Source organism: Zalophus californianus, chromosome 15 (genome assembly GCF_009762305.2).
Source record: "Zalophus californianus isolate mZalCal1 chromosome 15, mZalCal1.pri.v2, whole genome shotgun sequence".
In the NCBI taxonomy this organism is placed as follows: domain Eukaryota; kingdom Metazoa; phylum Chordata; class Mammalia; order Carnivora; family Otariidae; genus Zalophus; species Zalophus californianus.
This window is the reverse complement of record NC_045609.1, coordinates 55,373,388-55,394,346: the sequence shown is the minus strand read 5'-3', so window position 1 is coordinate 55,394,346 and position 20,959 is coordinate 55,373,388. Positions and strand designations below refer to the sequence as shown.

The 20,959-nt window shown below is 46.2% G+C and overlaps 1 protein-coding gene across 1 annotated transcript in view; it reads left to right on the top strand.

Moving 5' to 3' along the window:
• PDLIM1 (PDZ and LIM domain 1) overlaps positions 1 to 20,959 on the top strand; it is a 46,525-nt gene that overhangs the window by 7,362 nt on the left and 18,204 nt on the right. Inside the window, exons 2-4 of the mRNA XM_027588956.2 lie at positions 9,736 to 9,887; positions 11,992 to 12,076; positions 16,132 to 16,334. Coding sequence (XP_027444757.1) covers positions 9,736 to 9,887; positions 11,992 to 12,076; positions 16,132 to 16,334 — 440 coding nt within the window. The remainder of the gene's footprint in view (positions 1 to 9,735; positions 9,888 to 11,991; positions 12,077 to 16,131; positions 16,335 to 20,959) is intronic.

Sequence of the window (20,959 nt, the reverse complement as noted above, 5' to 3'; positions counted from 1 at the left end):
GCAGATAAAGTGTTAAAGACATCTTGATGTCCTGGGAGGTGCAGTCTCAGAATCAGACTCTGTCTTGTCCATTCTTTAGCTCTGTGTCAGCGTCCTCACTGGTAGGGTAGGGATAATAGTACTTGTCTTCAGAGGTTGTGGTGAGGATTAAGAGGATGTACAGAGACAGCCTAGCGCTATGGCTAACACCTAGAAGGCATCAGGCTGCAGTGGAACTGTTAGAAAAATACCGGCGGTGATCTGCTGTGCGTTGAGTGCTTATTACATGCCAGACACTGTTCTAAATTCTTGACACCTATGATGTCTCTTACTCCTCCCGACAACCTAAGGAGGTTGATGCTATTATAAATTTCATTTGATAAATGAGGAAACTGAGGTGTAGGGAGCCACTTGCCCAAGGTTATGTGTTTAGTCAATGGTTAGGCTTTGGGTTATGGGTGGTAATTACAGAAGTGATTTAAAAACACATGGCGGGGGGGCGGGGTTTGTACCCAGCTGGCTCAGTCAGAAGAGCATGCGACTCTTGATCTCGGGGTTGTGAGTTCGAGTCCCATGTTGGGTGTAGAGATTACTTAAAAATCTTAAAGAAAACACACACACACACACACACGGGGTCCATAAGGGCTTGTTTGAGAGATTTGGTGATTTCTTGACAAATTAGTGTATTCTATTTTTTTTTTTTGAAAATGGAAGGTACCTCTTTTTTTTTTTTGTCTGTAGTGTATTCTATTTTCTTTAACTCATTTTTAGTTATATTCCTCCCTAAGAAATGATGTGTGGTCTTTCAGACTAGGAGAGCAGTCACTTCGACTGCCGTTCCTTAGTGTGAGTAGCTTCCTTTGACACTGAGCGGGAAGCAAGGCTGGATTTAGGCACAGCTCATCTACAAGCTCCTGAACCCTACTGTATTACTTTGTTTTGTTGATTAAATGGTTATAGAGTAACCAAGAGCATTTTGAAACATTCTTGGGGATTTTCAGGCAAACCTGTATAAGCCCACACAATTTTTGTGGTTATACTGTAGCTCTAAAAACCAAATTGAGCCAAAAGTCTGGCTCAAGAGATAAAAATTCCACATCTAAATGGCATATTGCAGGGTTGGATGCTGCTCCGTTGCCCAACTCAGAATCTTTGAAATTTATGTTCTACTTTGATATGGCCATTAAATCAATGAAGGTTGACCCTAAAGACACATGGCATTGAGATTGAACTTCAATTCCAACTTACCTTATACCAGTCTTGTTTTATCTAAATGCTGAATTAGATCATTATTTATACCATCTCATACTTGTAAGAAGAATTTAAGGGGATTTACAACATGTATTTACAATAGTTCAACACAAAAACACACATAATAAGATTTTTTAGAAATTGGAACATAGTAAAGGAAAGAGATGTGCCAGGACCTTTAAATCAGGTGGTTTCTGTAATGGCACACAACATTGAGTTGTAAGGGTTCTGGCCAAGGCAAAATAGCAACCATGTTGAGTGATTTAGCATCTGGAATGAAATTACTTTTACAGTATGCAGTTTGCATATCACCTTCAAGGATGTTGATCAACATGATAGGGGATGTGTGTGTATATACATATATATATGTGTGTGTGTGTGTATATACATATATGTGTGTGTATATACATATATATGTATATACACACACACTTTTTTTTTTTTTTTTTACTCTGTTTTGGTAAGAGATAGAGAAATACTATTCTAATGGATGTTTCTTTCAAGGGCCTTCTACATCTCTTAATAGAAATGTAAGCCCTTGAGGTTGTTTCTGGAGGAGCTAAGATTTTAGAGTCTAAGTATTTTTGTTTACCTTATAACTTCATTCAGGGAGAAAGCTTCAGAGGAAGGGGTAGTCAGCATCCCTCTTGAAGTTTCCAAACCTGGTGAGCATCAGCGTTTTCTGGGAAGCTTTACAAAATATATAGATTCCTGGAATCTGTGTCAAACGTCTTCAGCAGATCTGAGGTGGGGTGTGGAGATCTATTTATATTTTTAAAAACCGCAGGGGATCTGATAACTGACCTGCTTGGGAACAGTTGCCTCATCCTTGCAAATACCAGAGTTCTCCTGAGTTAACGGTGAGCTGGGTCCATTTCTGGCCTGAAGTGTAGATGCCAATTCCAAGGGGCAAGGGTAACAGGGTTCTCTGGACATTCAGGAAATTGCCCTATATTCCTGTCCACAGGTAACAAAACCTTCTGAGTAGAGGCAGTTTTCCCCTTAGGGAAAAAAGGCTCTGCCTCAAAACTGTTTAAACTAATTGACAAATATTTGGTGAAAATCCCTTCTTTGTCAAAAGGATGATAATTCAGTTTATCATCCAGACTGGAACACTGGTAAAAGTGAAATGGGGTGCTTTCCCTAACGAACCTAGGAAAATAGGTGAGTGTCCTGGGCAAACCAGGGTGTCTCATGATCCTAGTCATAAAACATTTCTACTTTTAATTTTGCTTTACATAACTTTCAAACTAAGCCAGACACATTGGCGTGAAGGGGTCAGGAGGCAACACAAGTGAGTTTTGGCTCGAGGGTGAGGTAGTCAGAAAATTAATAGCTGCAGGAGTGGTGGGAGGTTTCTGTAATTGCACACTACATTGAGCTACGAATTTTCTGATGATCGATGGCATCTGGTACAGCAACGTTCCTGTGTCTGGGGCAATCAGGCGAGGTGGGGGCTGTGCTAAATGAAGAGAGAGCCGATGCCTTATCTTATCTAAGAGGGCAGAGGCTCCTCAGCCGGTGCCGATTGCTTAGGTCCAGAATTGCCAGGTTTTTCACAAGAAGCTGAGGATGTAGGCGTTTGTGTGAAATTTACCAATATGTAAATATTGGCAAGTTTTCCTTTGTTTGTCAAAGTACAATCTTTTTAGAGAACAACAGGGTTCTTACCCAGTCTTCGGGTCTGTGTGAAACCTCCAGCCTCAACCCCTTTCTCTCCTTACACTTGCTGTGCTTCGCCCACGCCCACCCACATGCTGTTCCTGTAACTTGGCGCACTCTTTCCCACCTCCTGTGGCACCTTTACACAGTATTAAGCAACACCTCCTCTTGGGAGTCTTCCCTGATTCCATCTTTAGGCTCTCATGGCCTCTTGCTTCCTGAATAGCCCAGCACTCACCAGCTATGGTACATACCTCTCTCCCCCAGGAGATTGTGAGCACCTTGATGGTAGGCACCATTCTTTTCAGACCTGTATCCCAGTGCCTTATGTGGTTCCCAGAATCTTAGAAACAGTAGCTCGTATTTCTGGAGCTTGACAATGTGCTCTGCCTGAATCATTTTATGTAATCCTCGTAACAGCCGTCCGATGTCAGGACTGTTATCCCCCTGTGTCCTAGATGAGAAGAGGGGTCATATCCTGCCCAAGGACACTTAGCTCATGGTGGCAGAGATAGGACTCGAACCCTGGCCGTCTGACTTCAGAAGCTACATCTTAACACGCTACACTCTTTCAGGATGTACTTAAGGAATGACTGATGAGGGCGCCTGGGTGGCTCAGTTGGTTAAGCGACTGCCTTCGGCTCAGGTCATGATCCTGGAGTCCCGGGATCGAGTCCCGCATCGGGCTCCCTGCTCAGCGGGGAGTCTGCTTCTCCCTCTGACCCTCTTCCCTCTCATGCTCTCTATCTCTCATTCTCTCTCTCTCGAATAAATAAATAAAATCTTTAAAAAAAAAAAAGGAATGACTGATGAATGAATGAAGGAGAAAGAGAAAATGGAAACAGAGAAGGGAGAACATAGAAACCTGCCATTACCACAGAGAAGCCAGCAGGTGGGCAGTACCTTCAGTTCTAACAGCCATATAGTTAGTTATTTAGCCGTAAATTGAAGAAAGTGGGAGAGCTACATCATAGTCCTATTCTGCACCGTTTAGAAGTGAAATTAAACTCCTCAAAAACCTTCTTGTGTTCTCAGGAGTCTGGCCGGAAGGCTGTAAAGATGCATTAGGACCCTGCAGTATCGGGTGGTTGTATGGGTTGGCCTCTGGGCAAAGTGTGTGCCTTGGGAGGGCCGGAGGGCAAGAGAGACGGAAGTGAATTCTGCGGGAAACGGCAGGTTGTTCATCAGTGGAAGTCGTTGTGCCTGTAACCCCATTGGTTCTCATGCAGCAAGAATTGTGTTATATGGTCTCTGGGGAAGAAAGCCGGAAGTGGGTTTTGGAGGATGTCCATTGAGCTCATGGATCTGTTCTGTGGAGGAGCGTACGGGATTTCTTTTTTAGACATTGAAGCTGACTCCATTATGAGCTGGTTCCAATGGAATTTGATGATCGGGAGGAAATTAGAATAGACAGTGTGGGACACTGGGTTAAGTGTGGCTTTGCTTGTCAAAGTACAGTCTGGGCTCCGGAGCCCACCAGCTGTGTAGCCGCCCGCAAACGGCTCTGACTCCTGTTCTTCACTCCCTCCTCTGCAACGATGCAGATCATCGCTAGCACTGCATGAGGACGGGTCCGGGGAGCCTCGCCAGATACTTAAAACTGTGCCCGGCATGTAAGAAGTGCTTAGCAACTGACGGGTGTGATTACGATTATGATTGTGATGAACAGTGAGTGTGTCGTGAGGATTGGTGCCCCTGTTGAGGATGGGGACGCACCAGTGTTGGAGAACCAGGGGTCTTCTCCCTGAGGCCCCTTCCAGGGCCATGTTCTGATTTGGGTATTTTAACAAGGTGGAGTTACAGGGCCTTGCCGGGTACAGAGCCGTTGAGATGATTGTGGCGGGGGGGGGCGCATGACACACCCAGCCTGTGGCAGGGGTGGTGACAAGAGTTCCGTGTGCAGAAGGCCACTGCCGGAAGGCAGAGGAGTCGCCTTAGATCTGGATTTCTCTTTGGCTCTGGCAGTTAGGTTGGGAGCGTCTGCTTGTGGCCTTTTGGTAACAGAAAGGGGATGGGATTTGGAATGAGGGGGTATGGTTTCAAGTTCAGGCTCAAGCCTTTAGCTGTGAGACCTTGAATCAGTCACTGCTTCGCTGAATCTGAATTTCCTCATCTGCGACGTCAAATGGGAGATTGTATGGGAAAGGGCTTTAGTATTGTTTAAATCCCATTTTTTTAATCCAGAAGTAGATGGCTCAGAGAATGTGAATTTAATCTGTTTCTGTGAGATTCCATCCGAGTCCCAGCTGATCATATTGTCTTGTAACTTTCTGAGATTTCCTTTGGCTTCCCATACGTTCGGCTTAAAAAAAAAAATCAGACCAAAAAAATGGGATGGCCAGGCCTTGGTTACTCACGCTTGGGACTCTTAAGGCTGGTTCTAGCTTGTCCAGGACATGCCGGGATGTACTTAACAGAAATGCCTCTCGCACAAGACAGTTTGAACCAATGCTGGAAATTCCAGAGTTCTTAGCAGCTGAGCATATGAAAGGAGAAGAAACTTCTGTTTCTATTTTCTCAAGCTTTTCCCTCCCCACTCCACCCTTGTCTCATCATTTTAGTTTTGTGGGTGGTCACGTTCCAGAATAGTGATGTTGAGGGAAATGATTATTTGATTCCTTTTGAAATCGTCATTTCTGAACAGGTATAATGAAGCAGCATGATTTTGTATTTCACAATGCTAAATATTTTAGATTCAGTCATTCATTGGACAGATATTTACTGAGCACCTATTATATGCCAGGCACTGGGGATACCACAGTGCAAAGGGCAGACAAAATCCTGCCTTCCCACACCTTACTGTTTAGTGGGCCCTCAGACATTAAATAAATAAACCCACAAAATAGATTTATAAACCTAATGTGACAAGTGTCATGAGGAAGAAGGACAGTGTGTTAAAAGGAAGGTGGGGATCTACCTTAGATTGGAGGTCAGGAAAGGCCTCTCTGAAAGTGGTCATTTAAGTGTGACCTGAAGGAAGAGACAAAGTTAATCAGAGCAGAGGTTACAGGAGGTGCTAAGGCCCTGTGGTGGGAAAGAACTAAGGCAGGCCCTGGAGCTAGAGCTCAGTTGGGGGTGGGGAGGGTGGTGGCCTGCCGAGGATGAGGAAGGAAGTGTGGTCTTTATGGGCCTTGTTAATGATTTTGGATTTTATCCTAAGGGGACTCTTTAATGCTATTAGATTTCACACTATTAGATTTCTTGATAGAAGGGTTCCATCAGGCTGCAGTCTCCGGAGATAGAATTTGCCAACAGAATTATTACCAGTCCCAAACAGAGTAATGCTTAGGGTCTTTTTTTTTTTTCCCCTAAAGTAAAGCTCTATGCCAAACATGGGGCTCGAACTCATGACCCTGAGATCAAGGGTTGCATGTGCTACCAACTGAACCAGCCAGGCACCTCACTTAGGACCATTCCGTTTCATTCCATTCATTCATTCATTCATTCATTCATTTTTTAAAGATTTCATTTGTTTGAGAGAGAATGAGAGAGGGAGAGAGCACCGAGGGAGAAGCAGACTCCCCACTGAGCAGGGAGCCCAGTGCGGGGCTTGATCCCAGGACCGAGTTAATGACCTGAGCCAAAGGCAGACACATAACCAACTGAACCGTCCAGGTGCCCCTACTTAGGACCATTTTTAAAACAAGGGGTGTAGGGCGCCTGGGTGGCTCAGTTGGTTAGGCAACTGCCTTCGGCTCAGGTCATGATCCTGGAGTCCCAGGATCGAGTCCCGCATCAGGCTCCCTGCTCAGCAGGGAGTCTGCTTCTCCCTCTGACCCTCTTCCCTCTCGTGCTCTCTATCTCTCATTCTCTCTCTCTCAAATAAATAAATAAAATCTTGAAAAAAAAAAAATAAGGGGTGTACATGGTTCTTTAGAAAAAAGTGAAATATACATGAAGTCACACCAAATTAGTCTTCTCAGGGAGAGGGGCAGAAAATGAATTTGTTTCAGTGTATGTACGGGTTCATCCAGGGACTGACTCTGCCATACGGACTGAGAGGAGAGCAGCCTGCTCTTGCCTGGATAAAAGGTCTTTTCCCAGTGGCTGGATGAGAAAAAGGTCTGAACCTTGGATCAGGGGCTCTTGCTTTTTATTCATTTATTGTGTGTGTGTTTTAAGATTTTATTTATTTGACAGAGAGAGAGCACAAACAGGGGGAGCAGCAGAGGGAGAGGGAGAGGGAGAAGCAGGCTCTCTGTTGAGCAGGGAGCCCAGTGCGGGGCTCGATCCCAGGACCCCGGGATCATGACCTGAGCCGAAGGCACTCTTAACTGACTGAGCCACCCAGGTGCCTCATGTCTGTGTGTGTGTTTTAAAGATTTTATTTTTTATTTTATTTTTTAAAAAAATATTAGCGAGCGAGCACCTGTGGGGGACCGGGGCAGACGGAAAGGGAGATGCAGACCCCCCCGCCACTGAGTAGGGAGCCCACTGCAGGGCTGATCCCAGGATCCCGAGATCATGACCTGAGCCGAAGGCAGATGCTTAAACAACTGAGCCACCCAAGTGCCCCTTTATTTTTTTTTTTTTTTTTAAGATTTTATTTATTTATTTGACAGAGAGAGACACAGCGAGAGAGGGAACACAAGCAGGGGGAGTGGGAGAGGGAGAAGCAGGCTTCCCACCGAGCATGGAGCCTGGCGCGGGGCTTGATCCAAGGATTCTGGGATCATGACCTGAGCCGAAAGCAGACGCTTAATGACTGAGCCACCCAGGCGCCCCCCAAGCGCCCCTTTAAAGATTTTATTTATCTCCACACCCCTTGTGGGGTCGAACTCACAACCCCGAGATCACAACCCTGAGATCAAGAGTTGCATGCTCCACCAGCTGAGCCAGCCAGGCACCCCAGGGGCTTTTGCAAAGACAGATCTCTGGTAAACAGATGATGGGAACACCAGAAAGGAAGGTTAGGAGGTCAAGATCTCTGCGCTGGCTTCCACATCCTGCTACGTTCCAGAAGAGTTTTGCCTGATAAAGTCATAGCATGTCTGAGCCGGAAGGGACCCCAAGGATCAAGCCATCCACCCTTTTCAAGCCATGGGGATGGGGACCAGAACCCTGTGAGCACTGGGAGTCTGTGTGTGTCACCACCATTCTCCTGGGGGGCTTGCAGTCCCATCAGGGAAGGTCTCTGAATATCAAAGTCATGGACCAACACTAGGACGATAGTATCATTTTTAGTATCGCTTGGTTTAGAAAATACCTAGTAGCAAAAAATTACTCTGTGGTTAGTACTACTGCAGGATGAGTGTGTACTTCATTCATTGCAATAGCCTCTGTCATTCACTTGAAAAATAGCTGTACGTCTGTGTGTGAAGCGTGATATTTCTTCTGTCTGCATGTAACGCCCCCCAGGCAGATGGGTTTGACAGCCCACCACAGTAATTGACTGGCTTTCGCCAAGCATTGGTGACCCATAAATTTGGAACTGCTAATTCAGAAGATTTGGCCTGCAGAAAACCAGCCACCTATTAAAAAAAAAAAAAAAAATATATATATATATATATATATGACAATCCTAATCATAATCAACTTCTCCGGTGGGAAGAGATGGACCAGTGTGAGCCACACTACTGTATTTTAAAATATTCTTCATTGCTTTTTTTTTTTTTCTTTTTAAGTAGGCTCCATGCCCAGTGTGGAGCCCAATACAGGGCTTGAACTCATGACAGAGATTGCGATCTGAGCTGAAATCAAGAGTCAGATGCCCAACCAACTGAGCCACCCAGGTGCCCTGGTGTCAATTCTTCGTTAATTGTTTGGTAGAATTCTCCCCTTTATTCCTTTTTTTAATTACAAGACTAATTCAAGATCATTGTAAAAAAAAACACTACAGAACTGTGTAACTGTGAACAATTTTATGTGCAGTGTTCCAGTTTTTTTCTGTGCTTAAATAAGATTTTTATAGAAATAGGCTGTTGCTGTACGTAATGTTCTCTACATATGTGTGTTTTTAATGTACTTGGTAACTTATTTTAGGTTCTGGGCTTAAGTGTTCTGGATCCTGGCTCCGTAAATATACTAGTTGGATTGCTAGTAATATAGTGATATACTAGTTGGGTGATCCCAGGTAAATCACAGATCTTTCTCAGCCTCCGTGTCCTGGTCTCTAAAATAGGGACTGATATGTGTCCTTCCTTAGAAGGTTGTTGTAAGAACCCAATGACATGGTACATAGAAAAGGACTCTTTGTGGGGCGCCTGGGTGGCTCAGTTGTTAAGCATCTGCCTTCGGCTCAGGTCATGATCCCAGGGTCCTGGGATCGAGCCCCACATCGGGCTCCCTGCTCGGCGGAAAGCCTGCTTCTCCCTCTCCCCCTCCCCCTGCTTGTGTTCCCTCTCTTGCTGTCTCTCTCTCTGTCAAATAAATAAAATCTTTTTGTTTTTTTAACAATTTATTTTTTTTTTAGATTTTATTTTTATTTGTTTATTTGAGAAAGCGAGAATGAGAGAGAGAGAGAGAGCACATGAGAGGGGGGAGGGTCAGAGGGAGAAGCAGACTCCCCGCTGAGCAGGGAGCCCAATGCGGGACTCGATCCTGGGACTCCAGGATCATGACCTGAGCCGAAGGCAGTCGCTTAACCAACTGAGCCACCCAGGCACCCCAAATAAATAAAATCTTAAAAAAAAAAAAAAAGAAAAAAAAAAGAAAAGGACTCTTTGTGACCTGTAATGTGTTATGTGGATCTAAAGGACTGTTATTATTGAAACTTACGATTTCCGCCCTTTTTACTTTTCAGATGCTCTGATCCACATCAGTGAATACGTCCCCCAGTGGTAACTTACTCAGTGGTTTCCTTGGAGACAAAGAGTAACTGACCTGCTCTTTCTTTTTGTCCAGGTCACTCCTGGAAGCAAGGCTGCGATAGCTAACTTATGCATTGGAGATGTGATCACCGCCATCGATGGGGAAAATACCAGCAGTATGACACACTTGGAAGCCCAGAACAAAATCAAGGGTTGCACAGACAACATGACTCTCACAGTCACCAGGTAAGGCCCATGGAAACGCTCTGCGCTCAATGGGAGGCTGCATGTGGGCAGGTCGGCCCCACCTGCCTCAGATGCCCCGGAGCCCCAGCTCTGCTGTGTGTGTGCTGCGGACAGACCCAGGCTGGTGGGTCTATAGGATTGAGATTTCCCCAGGTTGCGTGCTTTTCTCTCGAATTTTCCCAGTGCTTTCTTATAGTGTGGGTGTCTTTCTCTAGGAGCTCTGCATTTTCACTTGCTCCAACATAACCAACCAAAACTTTGAGGAAGTAAAGTCAGTTAAGTATTGTCAGGTAAAATGAAATGAAAATTTCTTCCTGGAAATCACTGAGAATGTACTGAGGATGCTGCTTGTGCCACAACCACACCAAGCAGGGGGTAGGCACCAGGAGGTTACAGTAGCGGAGAGAGACGGCAACCCCTTACACAGAATGCTGCCTGTGAGCTTAAGTGCACTACAAGAAGGAGAGTTGAGTGTTCTCAATGCGTTGCTGTGTGAGGAGAGGGCATTGGGAATTGGAACTGGGGTAGAATTCCCATTCTGCTTCCGTTTAGTCTTGGAGGGGTCCTGCAAGGGCATGATTTCAGGAGAGCTTTGGTTTAACTTTTACCAGCTCCCTCTTTCCTGTTGGATCAAGTGCACATTCTTCAGGGCGCCTGGGTGGCTCAGTCAGTTAAGCATCTGCCTTCAGCTCAGGTCATGATCTCGGGGTCTTGGAATTGAGCCCCACATTGGGCTCTCTGCTCAGCAGGGAAACTGCTTCTCCTTCTCCCTCTGCTGCTTCCCCTGCTTGTGCTCTCTCTCTGTGTCAAATAAATAAACAAAATCTTTAAAAAAAAAATTCACATTCTTCATTCTGATCTTCTGTTAACCTGCTGTTTAATGCCATTAACTTTAGCCTTTTTTTTAAATTTTATTTATTTATTCATGAGAGACAGACAGAGAGAGAGAGAGAGAGAGAGAATGGCAGAGGGAGAAGCAGGCTCCCAAGGAGCAGGGAGCCCGATGCGGGACTCGATCCCAGGACCCTGGGATCATGACCTGAGCCGAAGGCAGACGCTTAACCATCTGAGCCACCCAGGCGCCCTTTTAACTTTAGCCTTTACTGCTCTTCATCATGAACCCTTTGTTCAGATTCTTATCTATGAAATATGTTTATCACTTTTTCTACCTTCTGCCACAGGACTGGCAGGAGGACCAAGTGTGAGGCAGGAGGTCTGAATATTTGTATACTTCAGAGCCCTGGCCCCATAGGAGGTGCACCTTTTTTTTTTTTTTTAAGTAGGCTCTGCACCCAACATTGGACTTGAACTCATGACCCTGAGATCAAGAGTTACATGGTCTACCTACTGAGCCAGCCAGGTGCCCTACACCATGCTTTTCTATCCCCTCAAAAGCACATTTGTCCCTCATTCTCATCTCCATTTCAATCTGAGTCCAGACCTTTTCCAAGACATTCATTCATTTTTTTTTTTTTTTTTTTTTTTTTTTTACTCATTTGCCAATGAATTCAACAGGTGTCTCTCGTGTCAGTCTGGTACCATGCTTGGCTCTCTCACCATACAGGATAGGCATAAATATTCTCTCGCTCTTGGAGAGGGAAAAAACTACACTAATGAAAGCCAGGACTAGACTGAGGTTGTTGCTGTGTGATCAGTACAAAGAAATCCTTTGCATGCGCAAGAAGAGAGGCATCCCTTTTATTTGGGCCAGCCACACTTCACGAAGAATAAGTTGGTTACCTGGTCTGGCTCAGGAACACTGGGGGAGGGAAAGGAGGAGCTCGGTCCATCCTGACCGAGGTGCGGCAGCATGAGGCTGCTCAGGAGCGGGGAACGGGGTGCAGGCCGGTGGGCTGGGGGCCGTGACACAGCATAGTAAGAGAGGGTGAGGCTGGAAGAGGTCTGAGCCACATGGGGAGCCCCTCTGGGCTGAGTGCGGGCCGCCACCGGACAAGATGTCATCCGATTGGCAAACAGAGGGGAAGGCGGGCAGCAGAGCCCTAGTTCAGAGGCCAGAACTCAGGCCCTAAGAGGGGGCCTTTTCTGGATTTTAGTATATATTATTTAGCATGAATGAAACAATAGCTTTGGCAATCTGTTGCAGATCTGAACAAAAAATCTGGTCTCCCCTGGTGACAGAGGAAGGGAGACGTCATCCATACAAGATGAATTTAGCCTCTGAACCCCAGGTAAGTACTTGTTCACCATTGCCTCCACCGCTTCTGCCTTCTCTGCCTTCCACACGGCTTAGCACACCCCCGATTCTCCAGCCCTGGCGGCCTGGGCCGAGGCCAGGAGAGCCAGCCGCTGACACCGTGGGGACCTGGCTCCTGTTCGCTCCTTCCCGTAAGGGAGTGCGGCGTGGACAGAGCTGGAAAGCCCCCGGGGCAGGGACACCGGCCCTGGACGCAGAGCAGGAGAAGGGATACAGGAAGTGAGGGGCCGCCTTCCTGCACGGAATAGGGTGAAGGACCGCGGTGACGTCAGGGAGCTGGCTCCGCTCACCGTGGATCTCAGATTCACACGAATCAAACCGGGGAGAAAACAAGTGTTAGGTCCTGAGGCCTGGAGCCAAGAGGCAAGACGTGATGGTTACCTCACCTCTCCTCCCTGGGCCCCACGCTGGTTTCCATGAGCCTTCCGCTGGAACTCTCTCATCTCTGTAGAAGTGAGACTTCTGGTGAGACCCTAAAGTCTCAGAATAAAGTGGCAGTTCAGACTTGAGACCGTGCTAGGCAGTCGGTGTCCCAATTTGTCAGCCAAACAATTTCTGAGGACAGGAGGCTCTCTGAAGATCCCATATTTGTAAACAAGTCTCGCAGTAGTTAGATTACAAGTGATTTTATTTCTTTCTTCCTTAATTGCGTCTCCTAAATTACCTACAATGAATGGTTATTCTTTTGAAATAAGGGGAAAAAACTTTAGCATGTTTAGAACATTTTTGTAAAATTTCTCGTCCTGGCCTGCTCCTTTTTACCAAGTATGTGTCTTGGATACATTAATGAATTATTAATAATAAGTTAATAAATAGCGGGGCCTGACTGAGTCAGTGGAACATGCAACTCTTGATCTCGGGGTGTAGAGATTACTTAAAAATACAAAAATCTTTAAAAAAGTTAATAAATTGATAATGGCTTCTGAAAACTTCTCTTAGACTGGTTTGTGATTGTTATACATTTAACCCCAATTGAAGATTTGAACTTTAACTTTTTTCTAAATTTGGGACACTACTTACTTTTTATGGTGAATCAAGATAAAATAAAAAGGTAACAGGTAGTTATCCTTTATGCATGACAGAAACTTCTATGAAAATATGGAAAAAAAATGAACTCATGGAGTGCATCGTGTGGATAAATTGAGTGGTTGTTTAAAAGTCAGATTTTCTCAAAGGTATCCATTAGAATTTCTGAGATGTTGTCCTACAACATTTTTTTTTCCTTAATATGATAAAAATCATACTCAAGAAATCCTAAGAGTTACATTAAGGACCATTTTGCATTTGGCATTTCAAAACCGGCATGAACATGTTACTCTCTGTACAGCTCCTGTAAGGAAAGCTGATAGAGTGGCACTCAGTCTGTAAACCAACAGTTTTGCAAACTAATTTTATTTTTTATTATTTTTTAAAAGTTTATATAGATATGTATTTTTTTTATTTTTTATTTTTTTAGTAATCTCTACACCCAACATGGGGCTCAAATTCACAACCCCACGATCAGGAGTTGCAGGCTCTTCCAAATGAGCCAGGCAGGTGCCCCATACAAACTAATTTTAAACATGCCACTGTTATTTCCAATTTCCCGAGAAGTTCTTAGTCACTTTGCTGAATTTACTATAAATGTTAAGTTTCAATGTGTTAAGCTCTCATATATTTTATAATACATAAGGAGTGATTTTGTTTTAATTTGGTCTACCAAAAATCTTATTGTTACTCAAATAAGGTAATACTACAGTTACGCTTTTTCTATGTCTTATGCTTGAGTTTTCATCATAAATATATAATCTGGTCCCTGTATTAATATTTTGAAGGTAGTTCTCTTACTTAAAAAAAGAATTTAAAAAATTCTTTACAAATATTTTAGCATCCAACTTGAGTATATTTTTCTTTTGATTCCAGTAATTCTTTGTTCCTATGAAAAACTTCCCACTCTCCTTTTTCCAAAACCTTCCACTTCCCGTCATTCTAAAATAAAGGAATGAGTAAGAGCAGAGTTCATCTATAATTAAAAGATCTGTTAGTTCATGTAATGCCAACCGCCACCCCAGCTTATCTGAGGTCAGAGTAGTTACACACCTAGTTTATATTTCCTCATTATTGAGTTTCCTTGGAGACTGATAAATACAAAGCCCAAACAATTACATCATCCCTTCCAAAAGGCAGGCCCTGAATTAACCGCCTGACTTCTGGAAAGACTAGTATTCACATGGGGTTAGAGATAATTCCTTTCATGTACAAAACAGATACATACTCCGAAGATTCTCTATAAAATGAAAAATCAGAATTTCCAACCAGAATAATTTTCTATTGACTTCCATTCTCAATGGAAATGTGTTTCTAGGGAGGGAGAAGGGACCGGACACTGGTCGAAGGTCTGCTGTTTGCCCATCACTGTGCTTGCTACGCTAACATGTCACACCAAGTCCCTGTTGAGAGAAGGCTGTATTGACTTCAATGTAAAGATGAGAAATGGGCTCAGAGAGCTCTAACTTGCCCAGGGCCAAACAGGAAGTGGCTGGGGAAAATTGAGCCAAGACCGAAAACTAGGAATCTTCCTTGGTGCTCAGCATCTTGTGCTGCTCTGAGGAACTGCTGTGGAGAGAACAGAACTGTACCAAAGTCCCAGGCCACCACCGATGTGCAAATCCCCGGCTGTTAATGACTGTATATTATTCCTCACGGTAGTTGTGCCATAAACTTTACTTAACCATGCTTTGATTGCTGCTAAAGTTATTTTCTTAACTAATTATACTTCCCCTTTTTTGGGAGTGATCTCTGTGTACTTAGCTTTTGTCCTAAGTGGACAAAGTGAACTCAATGTGATTTCTACATTAAAACCTCACTGGTTACAACTTGTTAAAAAGGAAGCCTATCTGAATAGTGGAAAAGAAATCTCAATCATAAAAATATTTCCTTGACTTTTATTTAAATCAGTACACAGTGAATTAAGCTGTTACTTTTCATTGTCATGTTTTCTAAGAAAGTGTGAAAGACTTGAAGTTTTGGTGGAAAAAAGAGAGGAGGGGGGAAAAGGAAGAGCAACAGAAGACCAGAACTCTTTCGGGGCGAGCCGTTCTGGGCCTGGGTGTTAAGAAAGAGACCAGGGTTCAGTACGCCCCAGAAAATAGGGTGCAGGTCGATTTTAGTCGCTGCATAGACGGTGCTGTGGGGTTGGTTCAGAATGTTCACACAGAAAGCACCTTTCTAATTGCATTGTCAGAAAAGTCATGACTTTTAGGAACAGGAATGTTAGTTTAAAAGGTGTCGGGGGCGGGGGTGTTTGTAAAGAAGCTCTGAGCTATTGTAGCTGTAGGAATTATCCAGGGCTCCTGGCAGTCCAGGGAGGGGGTGGAGGGTGCTGTCTCACCTTACAGAAGGAGGGAGCTGAGCACGGAGGAACTCCTGGGCACGCCCCTCTAACAGGAAGCTCCTAGCCTTCCCTCTGCTGAGCCTTGGCCTTCTCCTGCAAGAAACCGCAGATCCCGAGCTCCTTGTATCCCTTCCGGCCAGAGCACTGAGCCACCTCTGCCTCCTCAGCAGCTGCTTCGCCCGGTGGCCCCAAGGCTTCTTATCTTGCTTGTCTGACCTGTTGGATCCTAGGGAATTTGTCTCCACCTTTTAATCGTCTCCTGCTCCACACTGACGCAAGTGACTTCTGTTCTCCTCCTTGTACTGTAATCCTTCTGGAATGTGCCCTGAAAGGGTGTATCAGCTCCAGCTTGGACCCTCATGGCCCAAGGCATCTAGGGGTGTAATGCCCGGAGGTGCCCAGCAGCAGACCAGGCCTGACTGGGCCTCAGGGAAGAAGCAGAAGGCGTTGCTGGCGAGCGAAGCTACACCCTCGCCCATCTTGAGGCTTCCCCGCTCATTGCCTGAGTGTCTAGTGGGCCTATCAGAGCCCCTCCGCTGAAGTTTGGTGTTGACCCAGGGCCCCTGTGGCTTTCTTTCTGGCACTCAGCCTGCACTGCCCCTCGAGGGGTGTGCACTGAGCGCCCCCTTGATTTCTCCTCTGATCTCTGCCGACAGGAGGTCCTGCACATAGGCAGTGCCCACAACCGGAGTGCCGTGCCCTTTACCGCCTCGGCGGCCTCCAGCTCTGCCCCCAGGGTCATCACAAACCAGTACAACAACCCAGCTGGCCTCTATTCCTCTGAAAACATCTCCAACTTCAACAACGCCTTGGAGTCAAAGACAGCAGCGGCCGGGCTGGAGACGGACGACGGCAGAGCGTAAGTAGCCCTTGAATTCCCCCTACAGGCCGGTCCTGGAAACAGCCGTTCACAGCAGGGCCAGGTGCGTCCAGACAGGTGGACGGGAGGTTGAGCCTCCTCAAGTCCAGAGAAAAAACTGTCTCCTTTAGCACCGTGCTTTCCTTATTTCTAAAAAGGGGCAAATACCACCTGCCTTGTAGGGTTGTTGTGAACATAAGAAGTAATGTGTAAAATGCCTCGTGCTATGCCTAGCACAGCTGAATCAAGTATTCACCGAGACCTGTGTTCTTATTTTCTGGATTTCTCGGGTCATTGTCATTTTCTCTGTGATCATCTTCCTTCTTTGGCAGCCCTACTGATTTCTGAGACATTCTTTTGTATTTATAGTTTGGGGCTTCTCCTTGTGTTCACCGTCTGGTCTGAGCAAGGGACAGGTACTTCATGATGCAGTTTTTGTGAACGAGCATTTGCTTTTTTTCCCCAGAGTGGCCCCAGTGGAAACAATAGAAGAGAAGTTTGTGAGGATATAAATGTGTGTCTGTCGGAACAGGTTCTGATCGGGGGCAGAGGCGGGGTGGGGGCACTGCAGGTGGACAGGGTGGAGAGGTCTAAGGAAGCCTCTTTCTCAGGGCTAGGGAGGCATGTACCCTCCTGTCACCAGCCATTTGGCCACAGTTGCCTCTAAGTCTTTATCCGCATGGAGGAACTCCCTCTAACAGGAAGGGCAACCAAAGAGTCTGGGATGGAGCAGACACAGGGCTTCCCAGCAGAGGGGGCCCAGTGTCTGCTCCATCCCAGACTCTTTGGTTGGTTGGTTGAAGTAGGCTCCACCCCCAGCGTGGAGCCCAACGCGGGGCTTGAACTCATGACCCTGAGATCAAGACCTGAGCTGAGATCGAGAGTGGCATGCTTACCCGACTGAGCCACCCAGGTGCCCCATCCCAGACTCTTTGAAGATGAATCCAGAAACACTGGGGATACCACAGCCCATAGCAAAGGACCCAGGTTTGAGGAAGGAGAAGAGGAGGTGGGACCAGTTCTCTGTGAGTGAAAAGATGATGGACTAGGTCGTGTGTTGCCCCCTCACCTGCCCAAAGGTGGGAGGGAAGATAAGGACGGAGCTCAGAGTGCAGACGGCGGAGGGCAGAGTGGCCTGTGGGCAGCCCAGAGTGGCTGCAGCAGCGCTGCTCATTCATTAATTTCTGCTGATTAATTTCACGGAAGCCAGAAAGCCGTTTTTTAAATCTGAAACCTGATTTTTAAATGTTGGTGACAGTCAGACTGGTTGGAAAATACCATGTGGTCCAAACCTCGTCTGATCTCGGAGCATCTTTCCCACTCGGAATCCTCAGTTCTTGTTGTATTCCCTCTGAAGCCCGTTTGCTGTTCAGTTTCTCCCTGACTCACCTTTAACAAGCATCTGCCCAGCTCTTTGGGTGAGTAAATTGCAAACCCATTACTTCAGACGCAGGTTAGGAGAGGTTAAGGCACGGGAGGTTCCAGACGCCTTAAATGTGTGGAAAGGGCTGTCATGGGGACCCCTCAAGGGCTCCTCACCAGACCATGCAGATAGTCGCCCTCTCCCCAGAAGAGGGAGACAGACGTTATTGGGCACCCACTGCATGCAGGTCCCTGTGCCCAGCGCTCAAAGGCTCTGCGATTTCCTTTAAGTTTCTTAGAGTCTAGAAGGAGAGACTCTTTGCTGCGTGACTTTGGCTTTACAAGATATTCAAGGTTACTGACATTTAGGGTAGTAACTAAGGCAAGAGGGCCACTAATGCTGCTTCTTCCCTCAAATTCTGATTCCTGCGGGGCCTGAGTTGCTTGGGAGGACGATACCCTTCCAGGTGACTCCAGGGGCATTTGGGGGTACCTGAGAAAGAATGTTGTGCTGGGCCCCCCGGGCTTTCCACGAACATGCCCCGAGGGAAGCTTTCTCTCAGGCAGCCTCATGGGGAGCCGAGTAGCCAAAACACCACGGGCCATGATCCCTGTTCTTTGCTGCTTTGGTACTGGGGGAGGCTGAGAACGTGACCCTCTTTTACTATCCCAGAGTGGAATGTTCCATGATCTGGATTTAATAACCCAGGAAATGACACATCCTTAATTGAAAGAACTGCTATGCATTGGGAGAAATATGTGCCTGGGAAGTATTTTTAGTTGGGCTTTGGCGGTTTTTCCTTCATTAATGTCTTCTTTCTTCCCTCAGGCTCCCCACCTGCTACCCCCGCTCCAATCTGAAACAATTAAGTCTGAAACTGTCTGGACACTTGCAAGCTTTTCCTCCAGCCCCTGTCCCCTCCTATCGCAGACCTTCTGGCTGCAGCAGGCGCTGCGTCGTCTTGATATCAAGGCTGTCCTTCCACATTTTCTCAGCACAGGGGGCCGGGATTCTGCCTCATCCCAGACTCTGAGGATAAATCCAGAAACAGTGGGAAGTCCAGCAGCCCATGGCAGAGGCAGGGCCCGCAGGGGCCGTGCTGCCCATCGTGGGGCTCTGCTTACCAGCCTGCTTTGGGGAGGCCCACTTGTGCATTCTCAGCAGAGAGAGACTCTCCTGCGTGGCCGGCAGCCGCCGGGTAGCTTGCTTGCTCGCTCAGTCAGCAGAAGTCCCAAGCGCTCACTCACCCCCACTGTTTAGTCTGTAACGTTCACCGAGGTTCCAGAATTGGCTCACTTCATACTTTGTGTCTGAGGTCATCACCGATTCCCTGGGGCCCACTTTTGAGTTTCTTTGTCCCCTGCACTTCAAAGCAGCCTAGTGTGTGTGTGTGTGTGTGGCTCCCTGTCTCGTTGGGCATCCCCGGGCCACGTCCCCATGTGACAAGAAAACAGCATTGCTGTTTCCAAATTAAACTGGGATGGCAGGCAAGAGGGTACCATCTGCTGCCTGGCATCCCAGCACACACAAAGCTGAGTGGGACAGCCTTTGGGGCCAGTTCAGCTTAACAGTCATTTATTGAGGGCCCGTTGTGTACCATGTGGGTGAAGGAAGTTTTGCTCTGTTCAACCGAAATCGTTCACCGGCCCTCTGACCTCTTTCAGCTGACTTGAAGGGCTCTGGTCATTTTCTGGTGATTGACGGTCTGGATTTCCCTGTAGATGTGATGCTGCTTTGTACTTTCCTAAAGGTACAAGCCTTGTAGATAGAGGGCCGGTGAATTCCAGGTAGGCCTCCTACCTAGGGCAGACCATGTTAACTTCAGTGACAGCCTCCCCACCTCTAAGGCACACGTAGTGCTTTCTGCCTCAGCAGCAGGTTATTTAGAGAAGGTGGTGACGTGTCAGCACCCAGCACGGGTGCTCAGTGAATGCCGGTTATTACTGATTTCACTGCCTGTGAGCACTCCACACCCACCACTTCATAGTACTAGGGGCTCCACAGGGGCAGAAGCATGTGGATAAGAGTTCTGGAGAAGATGTTGCTATGACTTCCAGTAGACTGCTTTCTTTCCAGCATTGTCGCTAACGTCCAGCCAACCGGTACGGTTCATCACCTTCCTGATGGAGTGGTGGCCTCTTCATGGCCTGGTGGCTGGACTCCCTTAACCAACACAGTAGTCTAAAGATACTGGCTCTCGCAGCTTGTGTTCTCAGGCAATCCCCGCCCTCCCCCCGTGTACTCATGGGGCATATTTCTAAGCAGGTGCAGTGGAAATAAAGGGATGCATTGTTCTCTATTCACATGATATCAGAGGGATTATATTAACCCTGACTCATTCAGAGCTGGATCAGAAGAAAATCTCTATCATGATGGTGACTGTTTACCCCCTAGCTAAACTTGCCCACGGCCCCCAGAAAACTGGCTCTGGAGTCTGGGTGTTCCTCTGTCTTCTCCTGGGGACCATAATTACTCCTCTGGTTTCTTATTACAGGTCCAACATCTAGACCTTTGAAGACTAAAACTCAGGGAGCCTTCTGGCTAGGCTCCCTTTCCAAAAAGGATTATCTAGGGTTTCTCAATACTGCATGTTTTGGTGGACAATGGGGTAACCGAGTTGAGGCACCTCAGACATGAAGAGTTTTTCTGAGTCAGCCTGCATCCTTCATCCCCACTGACATAACCACCAAGTACTAAAATCTCTGCATTATTTCCAGTTAGCGTTTAGCCCTCTCTCATGTGTGGAAAAGGTTTCTTAAGTTTAATTAAACTTTTTATTTAAAGTCATTGTAGATTCACATGCAGTTATAGTAGATAATGGAGAAAGGTCCCCTATACCCTTTACCCAGTTCCCCTCAGTGGTACCACCTTGAAAACTATAGCACATTATCAAAAGAAGAATCTTGACATTCTTAGGAGGAGGAAGACAGAGGAGATTTCTATCACCACAGGGGCCCCTTGTGCGGTCCTTTTATAGTCATACCCACCCCCCCCCCCCTGCACCCTCCTTAACCCCTGGCAGCTACTAAACTATCCATTTCTATACTTCTGTTATTTCAAGAATGTTCTATTAATGGAATCATACAAGAGGTGACTTTTTGGAATTGGCTTTTTTTTACTCAGCATAATTCACTGGAAATTTGATTTATTCAGGTTGTTTTATGTACCAATAGTTCCCTTTTTTCCTGTTCTAAGGATTTTTTTTTTTCATTGTGGTAAAAAAACACTTAAAATATACCCTCTTAACCATTTTTAAGTATAC